General features: G+C 41.1%; 1 protein-coding gene across 3 annotated transcripts in view; it reads left to right on the top strand.

Annotated features, from left to right (window-relative positions):
• tango2 (transport and golgi organization 2 homolog (Drosophila)) overlaps positions 1-22,802 on the top strand; it is a 164,077-nt gene extending 141,275 nt beyond the window's left edge. For all 3 annotated transcript variants that reach the window (XM_080208036.1, XM_080208038.1, XM_080208037.1), the window contains exons 6-9: positions 9,621-9,691; positions 11,626-11,779; positions 13,314-13,418; positions 17,490-22,802. In XM_080208036.1, coding sequence (XP_080064162.1) covers positions 9,621-9,691; positions 11,626-11,779; positions 13,314-13,418; positions 17,490-17,610 — 451 coding nt within the window. In that variant the 3' untranslated portion in view covers positions 17,611-22,802. The remainder of the gene's footprint in view (positions 1-9,620; positions 9,692-11,625; positions 11,780-13,313; positions 13,419-17,489) is intronic.

The following is a 22,802-nucleotide window of genomic DNA, read 5'->3' as shown; positions in this document are numbered from 1 at the left end:
TTCAAATTGCCTGCTCCTGTAAAAACTTGATTACCTGCTAAGACATAGATTCCAACCATTATCTTGTAATTGAGTTTGTGTTTATACATGCCCTGTTTGTGAAGGGGCAGTGCTCCAAAAGCTCATGCTACCAAATAAACCTGTTGAACTTTAATCTGGTGTTTGAGACTACTTACTCCAAAGATGTGCAGGATAGGTTGATTGGCCATGGTAATCATGTTTGATCGCTTACTGTCAGGGGGGTTTGTAGCATAGACAAGTGGGGTTACAGGGATAGGGCCTGGGTGGGCTTGTGGTCAGTGCAGACTCATTTGGCCAAATGGCCTCCTGCACTGTAGGATTCTGTGATTCTAAATCAGGATGGTGGGTGGCTTGGAAGGGAATTACAGGTGATGGCGTTCCCATGTGTCTGTGTCCTTGTCCTTCTACGTAGTAGTGGCCATAAGTTTGGAAAGTCTTGGAGAGTGGCTGCATTGCATTTTGTTGATTGTACATGTCCTGTCACTGTATGTCTGTGGTAATGTTTGTGGAGGGGGTGCCAAACAAGCCGCCACTTTGTCCTGGATGGTATCAAACTTCTTGCGCGTTGTTGGAGTTACACTTATCCAAGCAAGGGGAAAGTATTTGATCACACTCCTGATTTGTGCCTGACTGTGGACAGGCTTTGGGGAGTCAGGATGACTGAAGGATTTTTAGCCTCTGAACTCCTCTTGTAGCCAGTGTTTCTATGGCTTCTCCAGTTCAGTTTCCAGCCAATGGTAACCACTAGGATGTTGATAGTAGGGGATTCAGTGCTGGTAATACCATTGAATGTCAAGGAGTGATGATTAGGTTCTCTCTTGTTGGAGATCGTCATTGCCTGGCACTAGTTTGGCATGAAAGTTACTTGCCACTTGTCTGGATTGTCGAGGTCTTCTTGCATTTAGACTTGGACTGCTTCAGTATCTGAGGAGCCGTGAATGATGTAATCATCAGCAAACATCCCCAATTCTAAACTTAAGATGGAAGGGAAGCAGCTGTTGATGGTTGGGCCTAGGATACTATCCTAAGGATCTCCTGCAGCAATGTCCTGGAGCTAAAATAATTGACCTCCAATAACCACAATGATCTTCCTTTGTGACAGGTATGACTCCAGCTAGTGGAGAGTTTTTCTCTTGATTCCCATTGACTTGGGTTTTGCTAGGATTCCCTGATATCTGATAGTGCTGGCATGGTGGCAGAATGGTTAGCATTGCTGCCTCACAGCACTAAGGACCCAGGTTCAATTCTGGCCTTGGATCACTGTCTGTGCGGAGTTTGCATGTTCTCCCTGGGTCTCTGTGGGTTTCCTCTAGGAGATCTGTTTTCTTCCCACAGTCCAAAGATGTATAGGTTTGGGGAATTGGGCATGCTAAATTGCCTCTTTGTGACCCAAGATGTGTATATAAGGGAGATTAGGGGATAAATGCATGGAGTTACAGGGATTTTGCAGGGGATGAGGATGAGCCTGGGTCAGATAGATGCTCTGTTGGAAAGTCAATACAGACTTAAGAGACCAAATGGCCTCCTTCTGCACTGCAGAGGTTCTATTCAATTCTGTTCTATGCCACACTCAGTCAAATGCTGCATTGATGTCAAGAGCAGTCACTCTCACCTCACCCTTGGAGTTCTACTCTCTTGTCCATGTTTGAACCCAAGCTGTAAAGAGGTCAGGAGTTGAGTAGCCCTAGCAGAACCCAAACCAAGCATCAGTAAAAATGTTATTGCTAAGAAAGTGCCATTTGACAGCACAGATGATGGCTTCTTCCATCACTTTACTGAAAATCAAGAGTAGACTGATGGGGTGGTAATTGGTCAGGTTAAATTTATCCAACATTTTGTGTACAGCACGTAGCTGGGTAATTTTCCACATTGCTGGGTGGATACTACTCTTGTAGCTGTATTGGAACTGGTACTGGAACAGCTTGACTAGGGGCCAGAATATTATCATGGCCTATAGCCTTTGCAGTATCCAGTGCCTTCAGCCATTTATATGATATCATGTGAAGTAAATCAAAATGGCTGAAGACTGGCATCTGTGATGCTGTTGAGATGGATCATCATGTCGGCACTTCTGGCTGAAGATCATCTTATCTCTAGGGCTCAACCAATTCAACGACATTGAAAATCACCCCCACACCCTGCTCCCGTCAGTTCCTCCTCCAAATGGTGTTCTTCGTTGGGGGGGGGGGGGCAATGTTGGTGGTGGTTGTTATATGGTAATCAGCAGGACATTTCTTCGCCCATGTTTGACCTCATGCTGTGAGAAGCTGTTGAGGACTCCTCAGGCAACTTCCCCCCACCTGTATATCACTGTACTGCCATCTCTGCTGGGTGTGTCCTGGCAGTGGGCTGGCAGAGTTCCTTTCCAAAAGGACATTAGTGCACCAGATGAGTGTTTACGACAATGGTCTTAATCCCAGATTTTTAAAAAATTTTATTAGCTGCCAAGGTGGGATTCAATCCCTGGATCTCCCAAGCATCATCCTGACTATCTGGATTACTGGTCCAGACAATACTACAATGCCAACCCTTCCCCTATAATGACACTTACAAATTTGAATTCTTTGAAAATTCCCCATCAATCTTGGGATGATAAAAGACTAGACAGAGGTCAGGATACATAAAGCCCATTTGGCAAATATAGCTATAAATCCCAAGAAACGAAATTCTATTTACACTTTCATTGTAATTTACCGATTTGTCCTGTTTATACTTCCTGAGCTTGGCAGTTTAGAAATAAATGTCTGACAACCATTGGTGGCTGAATCCTCAATCACAATACCTTGATCTGCCTGAATCTACAGTTTGAGATGCACATTCAAAGCAATAGGAGCATCTAAATAGTAAAATTCCTGCACTGGAGGTCATGGCGGAGGAAGGGGGGAGGCACGTGATGCGAGCATAGGAGTAGCTGTGTTTCCTGTGAGCCCTGGCACTATGCAGCCAGAAACCCTTCCATTTAATGCGTTCATATAACTTGTACTCGGCTAATTTAGGAGTGGAAACTCTACATTTTGTCCCTGGAATATTTTTGATCAAACTTTGCTGAGAAATATTAAGAAAACCAACAAGAAAGAGCAGCTTGAGACAACTGGGGTGGAGTTAACTCTGTAACATGGTGACTTGGTGAATGAGCCAGATTTTGACTCAGCAGTTTTAAAGGCATTACTGATAATTGCTAATGTTGTCAAGTCATTGGTGAGAAACTCGGTCTATTAGCACAAAATATCAGTGCTCACGCTCTAGAACTGCAGCAGGTAAAAGGCTTGACACAGCTGAGGAGAGAATTTTTGCTGTTGAAAATGCAACTTCCTCAGTTTTTCCTTCATGGAAAAAGAACTGTTCAAACGTTGGAACACCTAGACAATCAGGAGAAGCGAGGCCAGAAGAAAAATGTTCGAGTTATCAGTTTGCCAGAAGAAGCTAAGGATAAACTCCCAGATAAATTTTTGGACAGCTGGCTACACTTTCTCAACATAAAAATGAAAGCCAAGCACACTAAATTAGAAAGGGTATACTGTTTACTTGCTTTAAGGCGGAGGGACAACCAACAATTCCAGCTCAAAGTTATGCATTTTCATAACTTCAAAGATTGCCAAAAAGTGATGAAGGCAGCTAGATATAATGGGGCTTTGCTCTATGATGGAGCAAAGGTCTCTTTCTCTTAAGATTTTTCAACAATGCAAGGATTTTGATGAAGTTAGAAGATGGCGAAAGACCATTGGAACACAATGTGCTCTGCTGTATCCTGCCAAACTGAGGGTGACATTCAACAACTCAACAAAAACATTTGATACCCTGGCTAAAGCCATGCCTTTCATGAATTCAATGGAAAACAATAATTCAGATCACTCAACAGAACATTATTACTAACAGACTGTGGTTGACTGCAAAGTCTGGACTTTGCCCCTTTTCATTATATTTTCATTTGATCTGGAATGATATTTATTATTCTGACAGGGAAGCTCCAGTAACTGGGCACTGCAACAAGTATTATAGTTAAGAATGGCAGGGACTCATACATGTCGTTAATGAATAATATCCTTCCATATATGGAGTATACTTTGCAGGTTGTATGATACCAGCGCTGTATGAGAAATATACTTCTTCCTTTTCTGTATATTCACTTTTAATAGATGTGTATATCTTATGGTCTCCTTCATTCAGTATCATGACATATATGAATGGTTCCTCTGTTGGAAGATGGGCACATGAACTCAACCTCAATAGACAGGGTTAGATTGCAGAGAGGACACCTCATCTCTTCTTTGTATTACATTTTGTTTCTTTTTTTGAAGAGTTTGGTATGGTTATGAAAAGTATGTTTGCATAGTCCATCAAAGCCTCACATTCAATGAAGGAAACCTCTGAGTGCTAATGGTTTAAGATTGTCTGCTTTGTGGCTTGGAATAGTTATTTTGGGTTTAAAGAATCGTTAGTTGATGACTGGTATTTCTGTAAGGATACAGACAAGACTAATTTACGACTATATAGTGTGTCACTGGTGCTTTTTGCATAGCTGGGGATGTGGGAGGTGAAAATCAGTGACAGGCAAAAGGCCAACTTCTTCATGCCAATATTCCATTTTCTCTTCCACTGAGCAAGTAATGGCAGTAGCTACATTGAAACTCTGCTTGGTTTCCGACAGCGTGGAGTGCAGTCAATGGGAAATTCTATTAAAAGATAAAAGATTCTGGCTGGAATTTTCCAGCTGTTACTGCCAGTGGGATCTTCTGGTCCCGCCAACAGAGCACTCCTGCCATGGTTTCTCAGCAGCATGGGATGCCATCAATGGGAAATCCCATTAACAGCGGTGGGACCCTGCCACCTGTGAATGATGTACTGTCTCCCACCATGAGAAACACGCCACATGGGAGGCTAGGAAATCCTCCTCCACACCACCACACACACTCACACACACACTCTCACACACACACAGACACACACACACACACACCCCCCTTCTCTCTCTCTCTCTCCACCCTTCCCACACACACACACACACACACACACACACACCCCCCCCCCCCCCCCCCCCCCCCCCCATGTCTTTTCTCAAAAAAGAGAACGTTGACATTTCTTCGATGCAGGAAACTCTTCTATGTGACAAGTAACATTTGAAATGGAAGTGGAATTGGGTCAGACATGAGATTTCTGCCTCGTTTTCGACTAGTAGCTGAGGGGTTGCAATTTTGATTAATAAAAATCTGCTATATAGAAGGATAAAGGGGATCATTAAAGGAATGCTGCATGAGGTATTTGGTAATGAATGTGTAGGGCCCTCCAAATTATTCTCCTGATTTTGCTACTGAAGTCTTTATGGATTTGTTGAATTACATTAACAACTTCTTTCATAGGAGGGGCATTCAGCTGCCATCTAAATCCATGGACAAGCTTCCCATACCCAGGAATCCACCCACTTGACAAGCGATGGCATTAGTATCTCTATGCAAGGAATTGGGATACTTCAATGTTTTAAGAACGTTACACTCTAAGGACAAAGACTTCACTTCTCTGCTCCACACCAATGTGATACTAAAATTGATTTTTTTTCATGCCAAAATCAATGTTGTATTCAGTGGTTCCCTGTTCTATAGGTCATCTTATGATCTCTGACCGTGCTCCTATCTTACTGGAATTTTCACTCACGAGGATACGTTTACAATGTAGATTGTGGAGATTTTAACACATCTCTGCTTAAAGATCAAAACTTGACTTCATACTTCAAATCCGAATTTGACCTTTTTAATTCAACCAATTCTGTTTCTGAAGTCAGCCCCTCAATTCTGTGGAAGACTTGCAAGGCTTTTGCGAGCGAGCTGGTCATTTTGTATCTAGCCAACAGAAAGCATAAAATGCTGGAGCAACAGCACCAGCTAGAAGTAAAAGTGGCTGAAACAGAAAGGGAGTATGATAAGAATCCTAATCATTTAGTGCTGAAAGTAATTAATGCAATCTTAACTGGTCTCCCTGGCGCTGGTCTCCCTGTTGCTCAACATGCTGGAAGAAATACAAAATTTACTAAACAAAAATTATCCGAGTTTAGAAATAAACCTAGTAGATATTTTACTCTTCTTACAAACAAGAAAGTAGACTCTTGGACTATTTCTTCTGCACTAAGCTCAAAGGGCAACAGGATGCTTAAGACCAAAGGTATTAATAAGGCATCTCAAAGCTTTTATGTCACTTTATAACAAACAGATCAGTCTAGAGATGCATTAATGCATATGAAATTATTTTTCTTTTCTTTTCCCATATATTTCTGAAAACCAAAGGTCGACCTTAAATGCTCTCGTTTCTAAGGGGGAAGTGCATTGAAGGATCTTCAGTCTGATCCCAAAACTCACGCTTAGGGACTTGATGGTTTTGAAAGTGAACTTTATAAGGAATTCAAAGACATGCTAATAAAGCTTCTGATTAGTATGCGTAATCATTCATTTGAAACAGGACAGTTGCTTCAGTCACTGAGAGAAGACACACAAGAGTCCAGAGGAATGTGCATCCTATAAGCCAGTCTCCCTTTTAAATGTAGATCTGAAACTTATCTAAAATAGTAGTGTTGCATCCAGAAAAAAATATTCCCTTGATTATCCAAGGTGATCAGATTGGGTTTTGGTCTTATGGTTTATAAAAGACTGTAATTCACGTAACAATGTCTGGAGATTATTAAATATCATTCAGATTCTCAAAAACAAACAACAGACAGCTTAGTGATTCCACTGGATGCAGAGAAAGCATTTGTTCAATTGGAATGGAACTTTTTTTTGTACACTGCAGAAATTTGGGCTGGGGGGGGAGGGTGTTAAGTGGATACAAGTGCTTTACAAAAACCCACTTGCAGCAGTTCTCATGAACAATTATAGATCTAACAATTTGAGTCTTCAGCGGGAGTACAGGTAGGGTTTCCCACTATCCCTGTTATTGTTTGAAATTGCTGTTGAGTCTTTAGTCAAGGCAATTAGACATAACCCTTTGGTTTTAGGCTTGGTTAGTGATGGAAAGCAGCGTGAGATTATGTTATAAATTGATGATGTGTTACATTTTTTCTGAGTCAAAAATCTCTGTTCCTGCGATTATTGACATTACGGATCAATTTGGTTCCTTACCCAGGTTAAAAAATAAATTTAGCTAAATCTGAGGCCATGCCATTGGGAAGGCTTAGGGGCAGACCTCCTCCCCTTGCCCCCTTTCTCTTCAGATGGTCCCTTTCAGAGTTTGCCTAACTAGATATTTCTATTCCCCCTCATTCTTTCAGTTGTGTAAGGGAAATTTTACCCCTTACTTGCATCTAGAAAGTAGGATCTACATTGCCGCTTCGCTTTACCTGCATCATGGCTGGGCAGGACAGCACTGATTTCAAATGAATGTATTATACGTAGGTTGTTGAACCATCTACAGATGCTATCAGTTTTAGTTTCTGCTAAGGTCCTGAAGGAGAGTAATTGGATATTTAGCATCTTCATATGGAACAAAAAAAGACGTCACTTAAAATTGAAACTTTAGTTGACTCTCCTTCATTCTATTACAGATTGAGATTTTAATTTTATTCTCCCAGATAAGTTCATCAAAATTCCATCTGAGGTCTTTTTCCCAAGTCCGCAGAATCTGTTGAGTATTGGATCTAGAGCATTATGTGTCATAATACTTACTAATTATTCACTTTGGTTCCATGGATAGCAAGGCTTTACCCACTGGGGAAATACTGGCATCAAGATGCAAGATTCAAATTACAACTTCCAAGTTCAAAAGGGAGCCTTGGTGTGCCAAATATAAAGTTGTACAAGCTAGCATCTTCGATTTATAGGAGAATGGATCAGAGGGGACCCCACTTCTCTTTGGCTCAGTGTTGACACTCGTCAGTCTGAATACTCTTTACTAACTCTGCTGTTTCTCAGAGATTTTAAGTCTGTACCAATAATTACCAATACTCTGAGAAAGTGGAAAATGGTCCGTGCAGATCTATGTCAACTTCTGCTCTCTGTCCTATGCTGGGTAACCTTGATTTTCCTCCAGATCTTATGGGCCATGGTTTTGACATTTGGAGGGATAGAGGACTCACAGGACTGGGGAAACCTGTTTGAGGGACCTCCTTGTTATCTTATGAGCAACTGTGTCAACAATATGATGTCCCAAGACATTCTTTTTTGAGATACTTACAATTTAGATATTTTATTCTTAATAAAACATCCCTGCATTTTGATGCCAGTATTTCCCCAGTGGGAAAAGTCTTACCGTCAGTGGAACCAAAGTGACATATCCAACATATCCCCACTGTGCCAAAAATGAAAATTGAAAATAGGAGAATATACTCACTGTGTCTGGTCTTGTGTCAAAATTAAAAGCTGTTGGTTTTGTATGTTTAAATAGCTGGGAAAATATCTAATATGACCTTGGAGAGGGATCCTGTGTTTATGATTCTTGAGCTTCCAGATAAATTATGTCAATGAAAAAAGGGTTGTATAATATTCTAACATTTGCAGCATGGAAAAATATTTTATGCTCTGGGATTAATGCTAAGTTATCTTCTGTATATAATTGGCACAAAATTATGATGGAATGTATCCCAATGAAACTCCTAACTTATATACTTTGATTTAAGCCAGACTAATTCCAAAAAGTGTGGGGTCCCTATGTGAAATACACAAGTTCCATAATATCAGATTTATTCCTACAGCTTTCCACAGAACATGCAGTTCTGTCTCTAACACAGCACACATGAAGATGTGCGCCTGTGTTCTATTTTGCTGTAGCATTTGTCCTTTCTCTCCCCATCTTGTTACTCATTTTCTTTTATGTGAAAACGGCAGGTTAGTCAAGCCAACTGTGCTAGTTTCCTATGGTGAAATGATTGTGCTGTACTGTACAGTTTTATGGGTGTGTTCTTTTGTTTATAAAAATGAAAAACTCAAAAATATTCTTTTTTAAATCCTGCACAGAATGTTCTGTTCACAACACTTGCCTCCAGTTATCGTGTTTCTCAGTGTCTCACTCTTGTTGTAAATTACTTTGGCAACATTGACCACCCAGTTTTACCTGTTAACTGTCACATTATGGTTACAAGCTTTAGATTAGACACTAAAAAGTCGACAGAGCAAGTTTCTGAAGTGTATTTCTCAGCTCGAGTCACACTTTATATGTGGTAAAATCTTGACTTTGGTCAGTTGGTGAACATCAGCACAGGTGATATACTCAATGATTTAAATGTGACTCTTCAAGGACTCATCATGATGCTTAATCTGCCCCTGAGGAGAAAAATAAGCTTGTGCCATTCTGGAGAAGATCATTTGCAATGAAAATTGGAGGAAGAAATTCATTTCCATTCAGAAAGATTTGAGTGTTCTTAAAGAAAATCCCCCATAAAACAAGAACAGGGGCTTGGGTGATGCAAGTATTGTTCCACCTATCACTTCACTGATCTAATTGAGTGTATGATGATCATCAAAGCAATAGCACTGACCGTTCCAAGGTGTTCTAATAATTGTGCGGCCATTCAAAACACGTGAAGAGGTGATGCAGTGTATTGAATTATGCAATGTGTACTGTTATAATAAATCCTGTGCAAAGCAAAACGAGTTCTTAGATTAATTTTTTTCTTACAGCAAAACCAAAGGAGATACGATGTGCTACTATGGCAGTAAAAGTGGCCAGGAGCCCAAAACACTGGATCCAGGTTTGAGTTTATAAATTTATTAATAAGTTTCTTAAAAGGTGCGAGAAGTCAGGTGCAGAATGGCCAGGATTCCTGTAGAAATTATGTTTATTCTCTCTGGAATCTGAATAATCCAACCTTACAAAATTAGATAAACAACATTGGAATTCTTTGTCTAATTATGATTTAAAACTAAATTTAGCAGTACCGAGAAGGTGGCTGCCAATCTGACAAACACCACTTCAGTTCGATGTGTAAGGTAGGAAAATGGCAGTATATGTTTTCTTAACAAGTTAAAACTGAAAGCCACCTTCTAATATGTTTGCCAGCTATTGCTGGTCCATGTTCCAGACCACAGAGTTGCTCTTCAAACAGTTCAGCACTGAATGATAAAGACATATGTTCCAGAAATGTCTCTGCTTCCAATCTATAGTCTGTGCTGAGTTCATTGATCCTCCTCTTTCTTCATGTACCATGCCCGAAGAGGGCAGTGGCGACCATGGACTTCCATTGGATTGGTCTGTGATAATACTTGACAAAGTACTGCTGTAGTTTTCCATTGCTTTCTGCCATTTGGCTGATCAGGAAACGATCCTGCTCTTACCAACTGCTATCAGGTTTATTGAATGGATTTCCAGGCTGGTAATCGACCTGTTTAGCTATGTTACGAACATGCCTTCCATGGCCATCAGGTCCTGACTGGGACTTGAATCTGGAACTTCTGGCCCAGAGGTAATGATAACTGCCACAAAGACCTCCTCCCAAGTTTGTTGATATCTCTGGAGTAATGATAGTGGCTGCAATTCTCTGATCAGCATTTGTAGATTTGTATTTACAGGGCATTTTTTGAAGACTCTTTCCCATAACATCTAGAGACTGTGATTGTGAATTCAAGGTGCTAAATTGTCAGTTGCAGAAGGGGTTGAGCCCAGTGCGAGCGCACATTGAAAATTATGTTCTTGGAAAGTGTTAATAGATTGCAATGCCTCCAGAAGGCAATGCAATTTTCAAAGGCAGTGTGGAGAATCCACTTGTCTCCAATTAAATACCCAGTAAGAAGTCTCACAACACAGGTTAAAGTCCAACTGGTTTATTTAGAATCACAAGTTTTCGGAGCACTGCTTCATCAGGTGAGTGGAGCAGCGCTCACTGGTGTTCTGAGACTTCCTGTTGTTAAATTAAATACCCATCAAGCTCTTTTGTGGAGCTTGTTAATGGGCCGAGCAGGTCAGGTGACAAATTTCAAATCAGAAATCACCAAACCCTAAATATCCTGTACATATTAATTACACAGCTGGCAGGTTCAATGTAAGGAGCTGCAGAAAGTTTGCGTCCAGGGTTTATGCTGTCAGATTGGGTACAGTAACATTTGGCTGGGCATTTCAACTCTGATACCTGAGACTTCTAACCCTCCAATTATCTGCCTTCGTCCTTGTGCCAGGCAGTGCCAGATCTTGTTTTGGCTGCCATCTCCTTTGATCCTCCCCCTTCAACAGGCATCTTCTGCTTCCTTGCAGAACTTATCACTGCTAATTGAGCATTAAGCTGATTAGGGCACTAATGTTTAAAGGTAGGGTCATGTAGGCCATGCCGTTAGGTCTTGGGACTGGGATTCAGAAATCACTTGCTCTCAGGTTCCCAAACCAGAATTGAAAATGAAGCCTCAGAGATCAGCAGTGCTGACTCAGTTTGCTGTTTTGGTAACCTATTCTTCTGAATGTTTGGGTTGCTGCATTTGCACAAAAGTGATGTTGCACCACGGAGTTGCCATTGGCACTACCACTAGCCCATTCATAAATAGTTCCTGGACCTTCAAAAGAGTGGTGAGCATGGAAAGACTGGAAATTTGGCATCTTATTTGAGCCAGCAATGGGACTCTAGAGGTAAACACTTCTGCACTCAGCCAGATTAATGGAGTCTTTCTTGTAATTATTATGTACTTTTTACATCCCTAGGTATTTATGGGCTTTCTAACAGTCTTCTTGAGACTCCATGGAAAAAACTTGTTTTGGGAAAAAAACTTTTCACAGATGTAATTAATCGAAGTAATGAACTTTCTCCAGAGAACTTGGCGCAAGAACTCATCAAAGTGCTGAATAATGAGGAATTGTAAGTACTATTTACAATATTTATCCCAAAACTGCTTTAAATATATAGAAATCAAAATTTAAATAGGAGCTTCTCAAATAGTTTAGTCAATAAGGCACTGCCATTATTAGTACAAAGCCATCACAGTAAAAGACCCTGGTTCGACCATCAGTTTAATTGATCTTGGCTAAGACAGCAAACAGCAGCAAAGTAAACCTTAACACCCATAGACTATCAGGAAAAACACGAGTCCTTGTTTACTCATTTTTCAGCTACACCTATCTGAAACATGCACATGAGCACTGGGCGTGACCAGAATTAGACTTAGCTGTGATGGTCTGTATAGTAGAATAATAACAGTCTTGGACAAAGCTCTCCTATGGAACTGTGATTATGAACTCTTACGAAAAGAGTTTTTTATTTTGGATCTCAATAAGGTTGTACTCTCCTCCCTGAATATCTTCACCTCCATTTTCAAGGTTGTCTGTTTAAACTCCGTTGCAGGACATGGAATCATAATCTAGGCTAACATTTAAATGTTATTTGTATCGGATTCCCTGACTGTGTCTAAGTCTTTGATTTGATTTATTATTGTCACATGTATTAGTATACAGTGAAAAGTATTGTTTCTGGTGCGCTATACAGACAAAGCATCCCATTCATAGAGAAGGAAAAGAGGGAGTGCAGAATGTAGTGTTACAGTCATAGCTAGGATGTAGAGAAAGATCAGCCTAATGCAAGACAGGTCCATTCAAAAGTCTGACAGCAACAGGGAAGAAGCTGTTCTTGAGTCGGTTGGTACGTGACTTCAGACTTTTGTATCTTTTTCCCAATGGAAGATGGTGGAAGAGAGAATGTCCAAGGTGCGTGGGGTACTTGATTATGCAGGTTGCTTTTCAGAGGCAGTGGGAAGTGTAGACATTGTCAATGGATGGGAAGCTGGTTTTTGAGTGATGGATTAGGCTTCATTCACGACCCTTCTTAGTTTCTTGCACAAATTAAAGTCACAAATTAAATGCAATGTTATGGCAGGCTCCAAAATAAAAGCTACGCAGTAGATGCTCATTTGGTGAAGTTGACATACAAATGAACATATTCTGCCTTTCTGTATGCACTGTTTACATGCTGTCAGTTTGTTTAAAATAAAGAGCTTAATACTTGTATTAAACCAACACATTTACAAGTTTGTTGAACATTTGTGGGTGAATGCCACTGATCTGACATTCTCAAGCAATATTGTTTTAAATTTTTAAGGTTTGCCCACTTTTATTATGCCAATCCTTTTACACTATCAGTGTTAATATCAATGCCTAATATGCCATCTGACGAGCAGTTTTAGATTGGCCGTTAGTCAAGGTTGCAATTTAAATTCAGACTCTAAGTGTTGTGTCATTCATGCACCAGGAATTCTTGCCTAGGTCTATAAGTGAATGTTATTGGAATTTATTGCACATCAGATGGAATCCTTATTGTGGTAAAGTTAATGGAAAGAAAACTTATTTGATTTATGGCACAAGAACTGTTTGACAGTTGATTCTTATTATTTCCTTACCAGCCAAATGCCAGCCACTGATATAGAAGAGCAGGGCCAAGACTTCATTCGTCCCATACTGAAGGAGATATCAGCATTGTTTGTTCGCACGTCCTCTTACGGCACCCGGTGAGTTCTTCCACTTGAATTGGAGTCAGCGTTGTTCTATTTCACCAGTGGTATCAGAGCTAGGTAATAATGGACTAAACTGTCCATATTGTACAAGAGGATTCTTAGATCGACTTGAAAAGCAGGTTGAACACTTTAATTAGCTGGTGCCCTCAATTTACAAATTAGATTACTATTTCCATGTGAAATATTGCCTTGTTTTCCTTATAATGTCTGCAACTTAGACACTAACAGAAAGCAACATTGGGAGTAATTCTAATGGGTTGGTTTGAGTTGGATGAGAAGATAAAATGTAAAGCATTTCCCAAATCCAAACACTGTCAAGCTGCCCACTTTGGGTTTTATTAGAGACAAGATCATGGGGAGGCAACCAACCCTATCTATCTCAGTAAACGGGTTGGGGGAGTGGCCCCCTAATGTTAATGTTTTAATGAAGTCACGTGTCTAAGATGCTACGTGCACGAACCCTGGTGCTGTCTCCTCATTTGAATGATTGTTGCTTTCAGCAAAGCGGGATCTGCACTGCTGGCTGGGAGCTGAGCCCCTCAATCTGGTTGGCTGAACCAGGAAGCCGGTTCCAAAATTGATAATCATCCTGCTCTTAATTTCAGCAGGACCTGATGAAACATGTCATAAAAATATAGAAGATTGGAGGAGGAGGAGGCCATTTGACCCTTCGAGCCCGCTCTGCCATTTATATTACAATCACGGCTGATCATCCAATGCAGTAGCCTAATCCTGTTTTCTCCCCATAATCTTTGATCCCATTCACCCCAAGTGCTATATCCAGCTGCTTCTTGAATACATTCACTGTTTTGGCAAAGTTGTCCCTCAAGGTTTCCCGATTGCTAAGCTTCAAGTAAAAGCAACGTGTTTTTATTGTGTGTATCATTTGATATCATGGCCTGGATTTTCACTGAGTCAAAATGACCTGGAACCCTTTAAAAATGGCAGAGTGTTCCAATCCCAGGATTCCCAACCCCTGCCCCAGGCTGTCTGATTTTCAGGAGTGCCTTTGAAGGGTGCAGGCAGGCTCCTGTCAAATGCCCACATCTGGTACTCAACACCTCAGTATATGAATTGGGAGCAGGAGTAGGCCACTCAGCCCTTCATTTTATAATCCTAGGATGAAGTCCATCAGGACTCAGGGACTTGTTAGCTCACACTTCCGATGATTTACTCTGTATCACTTTCCTGGTGATTCTAACTTGCGCACGCTCATTGAATAGAATCAAAGAATCCCTGCAGTACAGAAAGAGGCCGCTTGGCCCATCCAGTCTGCACCGACTCTTTGACAGAGCATCTTACCCAGGCCCACTTCCCATAACCCCACATATTTACCCTGCTAATCCCCCTAACCTACACATCTAGGGCCACATAGTGACACAGCGGTTAGCACTGCTGCCTAACAGCGCCAGAGATCCGGGTTCGATTCCCGGCTTGGGTCACTGTCTGTGTGGAGTTTGCAGGTTCTCCCCGTGTCTGTGTGGGTCTCCTCTGGGTGCTGCGGTTTCCCCCCACAGTCTGAAAGACATGCGGTTAGGTTGACTGATCCGAACAGGAGTGTGGCGACTAGGGGAGTTTCACAGTAACTTCATGATTGTGACTAATAAATAAACTTCACTTTACTTATCTTGGGACACTGAGGGGCAACTTAGCATGACCAATCCACCAAACCTGCAAATCTTTGGAAGATGGGAGAAAGCCAGAGCAGCTGGAGGAAACCCATGCCAACATGTTCCTCCCTTCTTTCCATTTCCTGATTCACAGCTATTTTTGGAACGTTACTTGTATCCCCAAGAGGGAAAATCGATGGGAAATACCAGTTCAATTCATCTGCCATCTCCTTATTTTCCATTATTAAATCCCAGACTCACTTTCTAAAGAACCTTTGTTCACTTGTTTCCATTTAGTTATCTGTTGAAACTTTTACTATCTGCCTCCGTGGCCTGAATTTTTCAGGTGGTGAAATCTCCCAGCCATTCAAAGAGTTGGTGGGGAACACATCCTTGCTGACTCCAAGTGCCCCGTAGCTATTTCATGTTCAACTGAGGGTGTCCTGCCTTAGGAAACTAGCTTTCCAGTCTCTGCAGTGACAAGAACTACAGTGAACTGAAGAGAAAATGCACCAACATGCTCAAATCTACATCTTGAAGCAGGAGGACAAAGCAGGCTAAGGGGTCCCAGAGCAGGAGGTAGGGAAGGCCGAGAGATTGCAAAGGGGGTGATTGAGGTGTTCGAACAAAGGCCGGGGAACAAAGCATAAGGGAGATGTGCCCACAGTCAGAAGGGGTCTGCAGTTGCAGACTTCCCCATTCCTGCCTAAGATTTAGGCCTGTCCCTTTTCGGGCTTGCTCCCCACACCAGGTAAATCTGCCCATCAGGAAATTGAGGCTGAGCAGGAAAGGACCCTTAAATCACCAATAATTGGTGCCTCAACTATGACAAAGGTGGGCTTATGTCCGAGGCTTTGCCCAGCCCAATGTGAAGTCACTGCAGGCATGAACTTGGAGGGAATCCTGTTCCTTCAATTTCATGCTCCCCCCACTCACCCACCTGTAAATCTGCCAGTGGGAGAGATGTGAAATTCTGGCCTATATTTCTTTCTCCCTTTCTTTCATTGGACCATGTTTTTTGAAAGTTGTGTTTCACGGCTCCTCAGAGCAGTTATGTCCACCTCAGATCCTCCAAGAGGAGCTATGGAACTTCCATGCCAATTGATCCACTATAAACTGTATAGAACTTTGAATCCTAAGGACAGTAGTTGTGTAAAAATAGCTTTAAAAATTAATTAGTTCATAATGTTTTATTTTGTTGAAAAAAAAACTCACTCAGCCAATAAAAGTGTCAAAACATCCAAACCCTTTAAACATAAAACCAAAATCTTTAGAACTACTTAACCTTGTTTAAATAAACGTTGTGAAATTGTGAGCAGAAATCAGAGAGTTTGAACTGTCAATCAAACAATATTTTCTCCAGGGTGCAAGGTGTTTCAACAAGCTTAATGGTTGTCTGGGTTCACAGCCAAGTGAAAAGTCTGACAACACCAGGTTTTAGTCCAACCTATTTATTTGATAATATACTCACAAGCTTTTGGGGTTAGCCCCTTCGTCAGCCAAGCACAGGTAGGCTTATATCATGGGTCAATTGGCATCAAATTACCATATCTTGGCAGGGAAATGAGGGGCCGTGGGTTAGATGGAAGGGCAGAGCTTGACATGGGTGGTATGAGAGGCATAGGGGGTGGATAGAAGGGGAAGACCTGTCATCAGGTACATGAGGGATCATTAGGGAATGGGTGAGAGGGCAGAATTTGGCATAGGAGACATGAGGGGCCATAGATTGAGCATGGGGAGAGTTCAGGGGGTGTAAAGGCTTAGAGAATCTTTGTGTTTTTATTTGAACTGGGATGAAGTCCCGCTGTATTGAGGTGGGACCTTTTAAACAGGCTACCTCTGCACCTGGCAGCCCCCGTGACCACTTCCAAACTTGATCATGTGTAGACTGCTCAATTCCAGCACCCTCCCTGACATTGAAAATCCCACTGTTCCAGACACTTCCTCCCGAGGTGAGATTGCCAAGCTGGGAATTTTCCTGGCTCAAGGATGAAAATTGAGGCCTTTGTGAGGGCTGGGCTATTCATATATTACCAGTCTCAACCAAACCATTTGGAATCAGATTTCCCAAAATTTACCCATGCTGTAAAAATATACAGCCCCAATATCCTGTGATTGGTTCAAGATGAATAACCAACAAAGAGGAAACCATCAAGTATTTCTATGGCCGCAGGGTTTGGTGAACAGGAAGTTGTTGTGGTTTTGTTTCTGTAACTGAAATACCTCATAGTCCTCCAAGGGTTAACACTTGATACCATTCATTTAATCTGCATACCTTTGTACATTTTGGACTCGGAGAGAGGCAGCATTTTGGTGATCACTGAAGAAATTTCATCTCTTTTTATGTTGCTTTTCTTGTGACTTTGTTCCTTTTCTGTTTTGTACTTTTTTTTCTCTCTTTTAACTTCAAAGTTCTTTTAAGTCCACTGAAAGGTTTGATTTATTTTATTGTCAGGACAAACACAGTCATCCTCGTTGATGCGAAAGGCCACGTAAACTTCACAGAGCGTACCATGCTCAACCCCGATGTAAACCAATGGAAAGTCAGTTCCTTCCAGTTTGAACTTGAGATTTAGCAGCTTTCCATTCAGCACGCGGTGAAAAAGAAAAGAACAGAGAACAAAGTTGAATGGAAATGAAAGCATACTTCACAGATGCTGCAGGTTTCTGGGGCACTACTGATGTAAATAGTTGATTAAATCATACTGCAGCCTAGCAACTTGCTTGCTTTTAAAATGCAGAATATATTTACTACTTTGCATTTCATAAATTTATGGCCATTGTGTATGTGTGTCTCAGTAAGTCAATGCCACTGAATGTATATGTGAGCGTGCATTCATTTGTGCAATTGTGTTTGTGTGTGTACATTTGTGTGAGTGTGTAAGTGTACGAGTGTGACTATATGTGTATGTATGAGCTGGATTTTATTTCTTTGTGGGGTCAGGGAGTGGATTGGAAACTGAGGGGTCCTGCATGTTCCTACCCTGCTATCTCAGCCCATCTCCAGTCAAGCATCAGAAAAGAAAGTCCATCAGAGGTGCAAAGCCCAATCACGACTGTAAGCTAGGATGCCATGAAGCACCACTGCTGAAGGAGCAACACTCCGAAAGCTTGTGCTACCAAATAAACCTGTTGGACTTTAACCTGGTGTTGTGAGACTTCTTACGGTGCTTACCCCAGTCCAACGCCGGCATCTCCACATTACAGTAAGTTGGCCATAGATGTAGGTTTAAAAGCCCCTGCTTGCACAATCAGTCTTTAATTTTTTATTAAAGGTTCAAAAAATTTACAAAATGAGTTTTGCACACAGAAGCTGCGATCTCCCCCAGCAGAATCTGCTGCTACTTTCAGCCATGGTCCTCGTAACAGGCCTTTGCTGCCTAATCATAGCTGCCATAATACAATGCAAAACTTTTTCCACGTCCAATGTGTTGAAAATACAGCAAGCAACAGAAAATTGCAGACAGTTGGGTCATTAACAAGATTAATAACTTGTCATTTATTAACGGCGGCTACAATTTCCACACCTGCTCAGCTTCCCTAATTTGGGAGACTGGTATGATGACGTTGTATTTGCAACCCTGATATCATCATCGTCCTATTTTACATTCGCATCAGGGGACAAGGGTGTTCATGCATCTCACCCACTTTGCCGGCATAAAGTCCAGCCATGTGAGTGTTTGTGTGTACGGATGCAGGTATGGTTGTTGTGTTTGTGCGACTGAGTGTTAGCGTGTGTTTTGTGTGAGTTTATGCCCGACATGTTGCTTTTGTTTCAGTTTGGTTAATGATTCTACCATTGGTCAATGTAATTGTTTGCTTAGAAATAATGCAGGTGATTTCAGCTTAAACATGTTTTTAATTTATGAGACAAGTTGACTACACTTTTGTTTCTTTTTAACCCCCTTGTTTTCGATTTTTTGTACGTATTTTTCTACCTTGAGAAACCTTTGCCCTCCCAATCACATAGTTGTGAGGTACTGGTGATTTATTTCCTGGCTTCTGCTAAATAACTCAATCACCAGCCGCACTTTGCCCATCCTGTGGAGAAGGCCTCCCTCAGGGTCATTTCAACACTGCTGCACTCCCCGCTGAAGGGCATTTTTAAACAGAGCACAGCTGACATCTCTGCTGCCATATCCCCAAAGCCTTGTTCCTGTTGGGAACTTGCTGCGAGCCACAACATTGTGGAATAGTATTATTAATATCACTTGCTCTTCTCAAAATTGAATGGCATAAGTTTTAAATTGAAACTGATGGTGCAATTGTGTCAAAGTTGTTGGCCAATGCATTTAATCTCTTAAAGAGTGAAGAGAATAAAACAATATAAATTCTCTCTTAAACAGTGCTATTTCCTGTAAATTCTAAAACTGTGTAAATGACTCAATTGCTCTGAATGTCATCTTTAGAAATGCCTTTGGTGCACACAACCTTCTTAATGAATTACTCAAACAAACCAATCTTTTCTTCAACCAGCAGCGTAAATTAACTTTTGGTAGTTGCATTTGATTCAGTGTAATACAAGAAAATCCAGCTGTATTAAAAGCCTTCAAAGTATTTCCAGTGCAATGACTGAAGTAGATAATAATTTTTTATTGTTGAATCAAACAAACTATCTAGGCCTCCCAATTCTCTTGATAAAGGCCGGAAACTGCTTTGGCTCCACGTTCATTTCATAGTCTGCACAGTGTTAATGATCTTAGTCAAGATGATAGTTGAAGTACAGCAGTTTGCATCAGCCCCTTGAGCCCACTCCGCCATTCAATAAGATCATGGTTGATCTGTGGCCTAGCTCCATGTATGTGCCTGAGACCCATATCCCTTGATATCCCTGCTCAATAAAAAAACGTCTTTCAGATTTAAACCTAACAGTTGAACCAGCATCCACTGCTTGATTTTGAGGAAATGAGTTCCAAATCTCCACACTCTCTGCGAAAGACCATAAGATATAGAAGCAGAATTAGGCCCCTCGGCCCATCGAGTCTGCTCCACTTCATTCAATCATGGCTGATATTTTTCTCATCCCCATTCTCCTGCCTTTTCCTATTACCCCTGATCCCTTTATTAATCAAGAATTCTATCTCTATCTTAAAGACACTCAATGACCTGACCTCCACAGCCTTCTGTGGCAAAGAGTTCCACACATTCACCACTCTCTGGCTGAAGAAATTCCTCCACATCTCCGCTTTAAAGGATCGTCCCTTTAGTCTGAGGTTGTGTCCTCTGGTTCTAGTTTTTTCCTACCAGTGGAAATATCTGCTCCACATCTACCTCGTAGAAGTGTTTTCGAACATCTCTCCTGAATGGCTTGGACCTCATTTTTAGATTACGGCCCCTGATCCTAGAGCCTTTAACTAATAGAAACAGTTTATCCATCTCCATCCTGTCCCTCCCTGTAAATATTTTGTAGACTTTTATGAGATCACCCTTAACAAAGAACAAAGAAATTTAAAGCACAGGAACAGGCCATTCTGTCCTCCAAGCCTGCACCAACATACTGCCCAACTGGACTAAAACCTTCTGGGGACCATTCTCTCTATTCTCAACATATTTATGTATTTGTCCTTCTGAATTCAAGAGAATAAAGGCCTAATTTATCTAATCTCACCTCGAAACTTAACCCCTGAAGTCCAGGTATCATTCTTGAAAACCTCCAAGGCCCAAACATCCTTTCCTAAAGTGTGTGGTGCCCATTCCTGCTCACAGTACTGTCAGTGGGGTCTAACTAGGGTTTTGTACAATTGCAGAGTAACACCTGCATCCCTAAATTCCAGCCTTTTAAATATCAAGGCTAGCATTTCGTTGGCTTTCTTGACTATTTTCTGCGCCTGTTCATGGCATTTTAAGGAGCTATGCACCTGAACCCCCAAATCTCGTTGGATGTCCACTGAATTTAATTTTATGCTTTCTAAAAAACACTCTTTAGCTCTGTACAACTTCACATCCTCAGCTTTCTGTCCCTGCCTCACTGAGGTAAGAATCAATATTCCATTACCTTATACTTAGCAACGAATTTGAGTAATTTGTGTTCACGGATACTTGCAGCTCCCAGTCTCTCACCTACCTAACAGTGGGGCCTCTGATTGATGGTACAGAAGTGAAAAGTTAATTTCCACAGTAGACAGGCCCAGTTGTACAGAAAAATATACAATTGAGAACACTAAAGTTCCAATTATTAAAACAAGCCGTAGCTTTTTCAATTTTCTAATCCTGACCTGCTGGAGAATCAATGAAACAAAGCATCAATTTAAAATTTCATTAACATAGGAGAGAGATGTGGAGAATTGTTGGAGCAGGGAAAACTTTGCTGAAAGAATTAGTAGAGGCAGACATTACTGAATTTTCTAAGTGAAAAGCAAATAAAAGACTTAAAGTGGAGGAAGATATAGGGCTTTGGAGAATAGACAAGGCAGTGAGATTAATTTTGGATTGTTCTAGCTCAAAACTAACATGGACTCAAAGAACTGAATGGCTTCTTCCTGTGCTGTAAGCTGCTGTTGTATTCCAACTGTTCCACTTCCTTCCTAATTGGTTTTCTTTGACTTTGTTTCTTCCATTTTTCTCTGACTTTTAATCTCCTCTATGCTTTCACATTCATTGCTGACTTCATAAGTTCATAAGATATAGGAGCAGAATTAGGCCATTCAGCCCATTGAGTCTGCTCGGCCATTTGATCATGGCTGATATGCTCCTCATCCCCATTTCTGTTCTGTAGCATGCTTCTTCCTGTTATCTTTGTATGAAGAAAATAAAGTTGTGAGGAACAGTGAAAATAGCATTATGAGGAAAAATAATGTGATATAACTAATATATGTAGCATTTTTAAAAAAATGTTAGTGAACAGTCAAAAGAAAAATATACAATAGGATAAAACCTAGAGGAATGAAACATTCACCAATTTAATAGGAAGGATAGTAAAATGAATAGCAACAAATAATAAACAGGAAATGGGACAGATTGCCAAAGGATGAGAAAAGAATAAAATGGAAAACTAATTAATGAAATTTTAAAAATAGAATGTTGCAGTTAAACATAGTTTCAAAACTTGAAAGCATAACATCCAAGGTCTGAAAATCCTCTGCAGCACAGCATTGGGCTGAGCTGAGAAGGGGTGACTCCTCTCTACACATTTCCTTTCAGCCAGAACTACACTGAAGGAGTCACACTGAAACAGGAAAGAGGGGCAGGTATAATAAGAGTTGACTAGTTGGGTGCCCTGCAGAGGGCTATCTGAATGCCTGCAGAGGAGTAAGAGCTGGGGCTCTCTCAGTGCCTGCAGATGTAAACAATGTGGTGATGAGTAACCCGAGAGAAAAGGTGTTTGACGAACTGGTTTTGAATTGTGTTTGGTGTGTGACCTCTTATGAACTGCGACTGGCTGAGGTCCCAACCCTTAACTTTCCAAACACTGCCAAGAGACTCTTTTCCTGTTTTTTGGTTTGATTGCACCCATCATTGCTTAACTATCCAGTTAAATATATAGGAAAGATAATTAATGGGAAGTGCTCAACAAAGAATAAGGTTTCTGTTTTGTTTTTTTCCTTATTATCTTGAAGCACCTCCCATATGTGAAACATACTTCGCAACAATAAAGATACAGCCATCACACTGTTTACCTGAACTCCCATGTTAAAGAGTGCTAAACTCCCTGCCTATAAGAATCCAGCACAATGCGGTGTTGTACCACTTTTAATGAGAATGGGAAAAGCAAATTACTGCAAATGCTGGAATCCGAAACCAAAAGAGAAAACACTGGAACATCTCAGCA

This window comes from Carcharhinus amblyrhynchos, chromosome 20 (assembly GCF_965287045.1).
Source record: "Carcharhinus amblyrhynchos chromosome 20, sCarAmb.v2.hapA, whole genome shotgun sequence".
Lineage (NCBI taxonomy): Eukaryota > Metazoa > Chordata > Chondrichthyes > Carcharhiniformes > Carcharhinidae > Carcharhinus > Carcharhinus amblyrhynchos.
The sequence above is the reverse complement of the archived record's forward strand: the minus strand, read 5'-3'. Positions and strand labels throughout refer to the sequence as shown.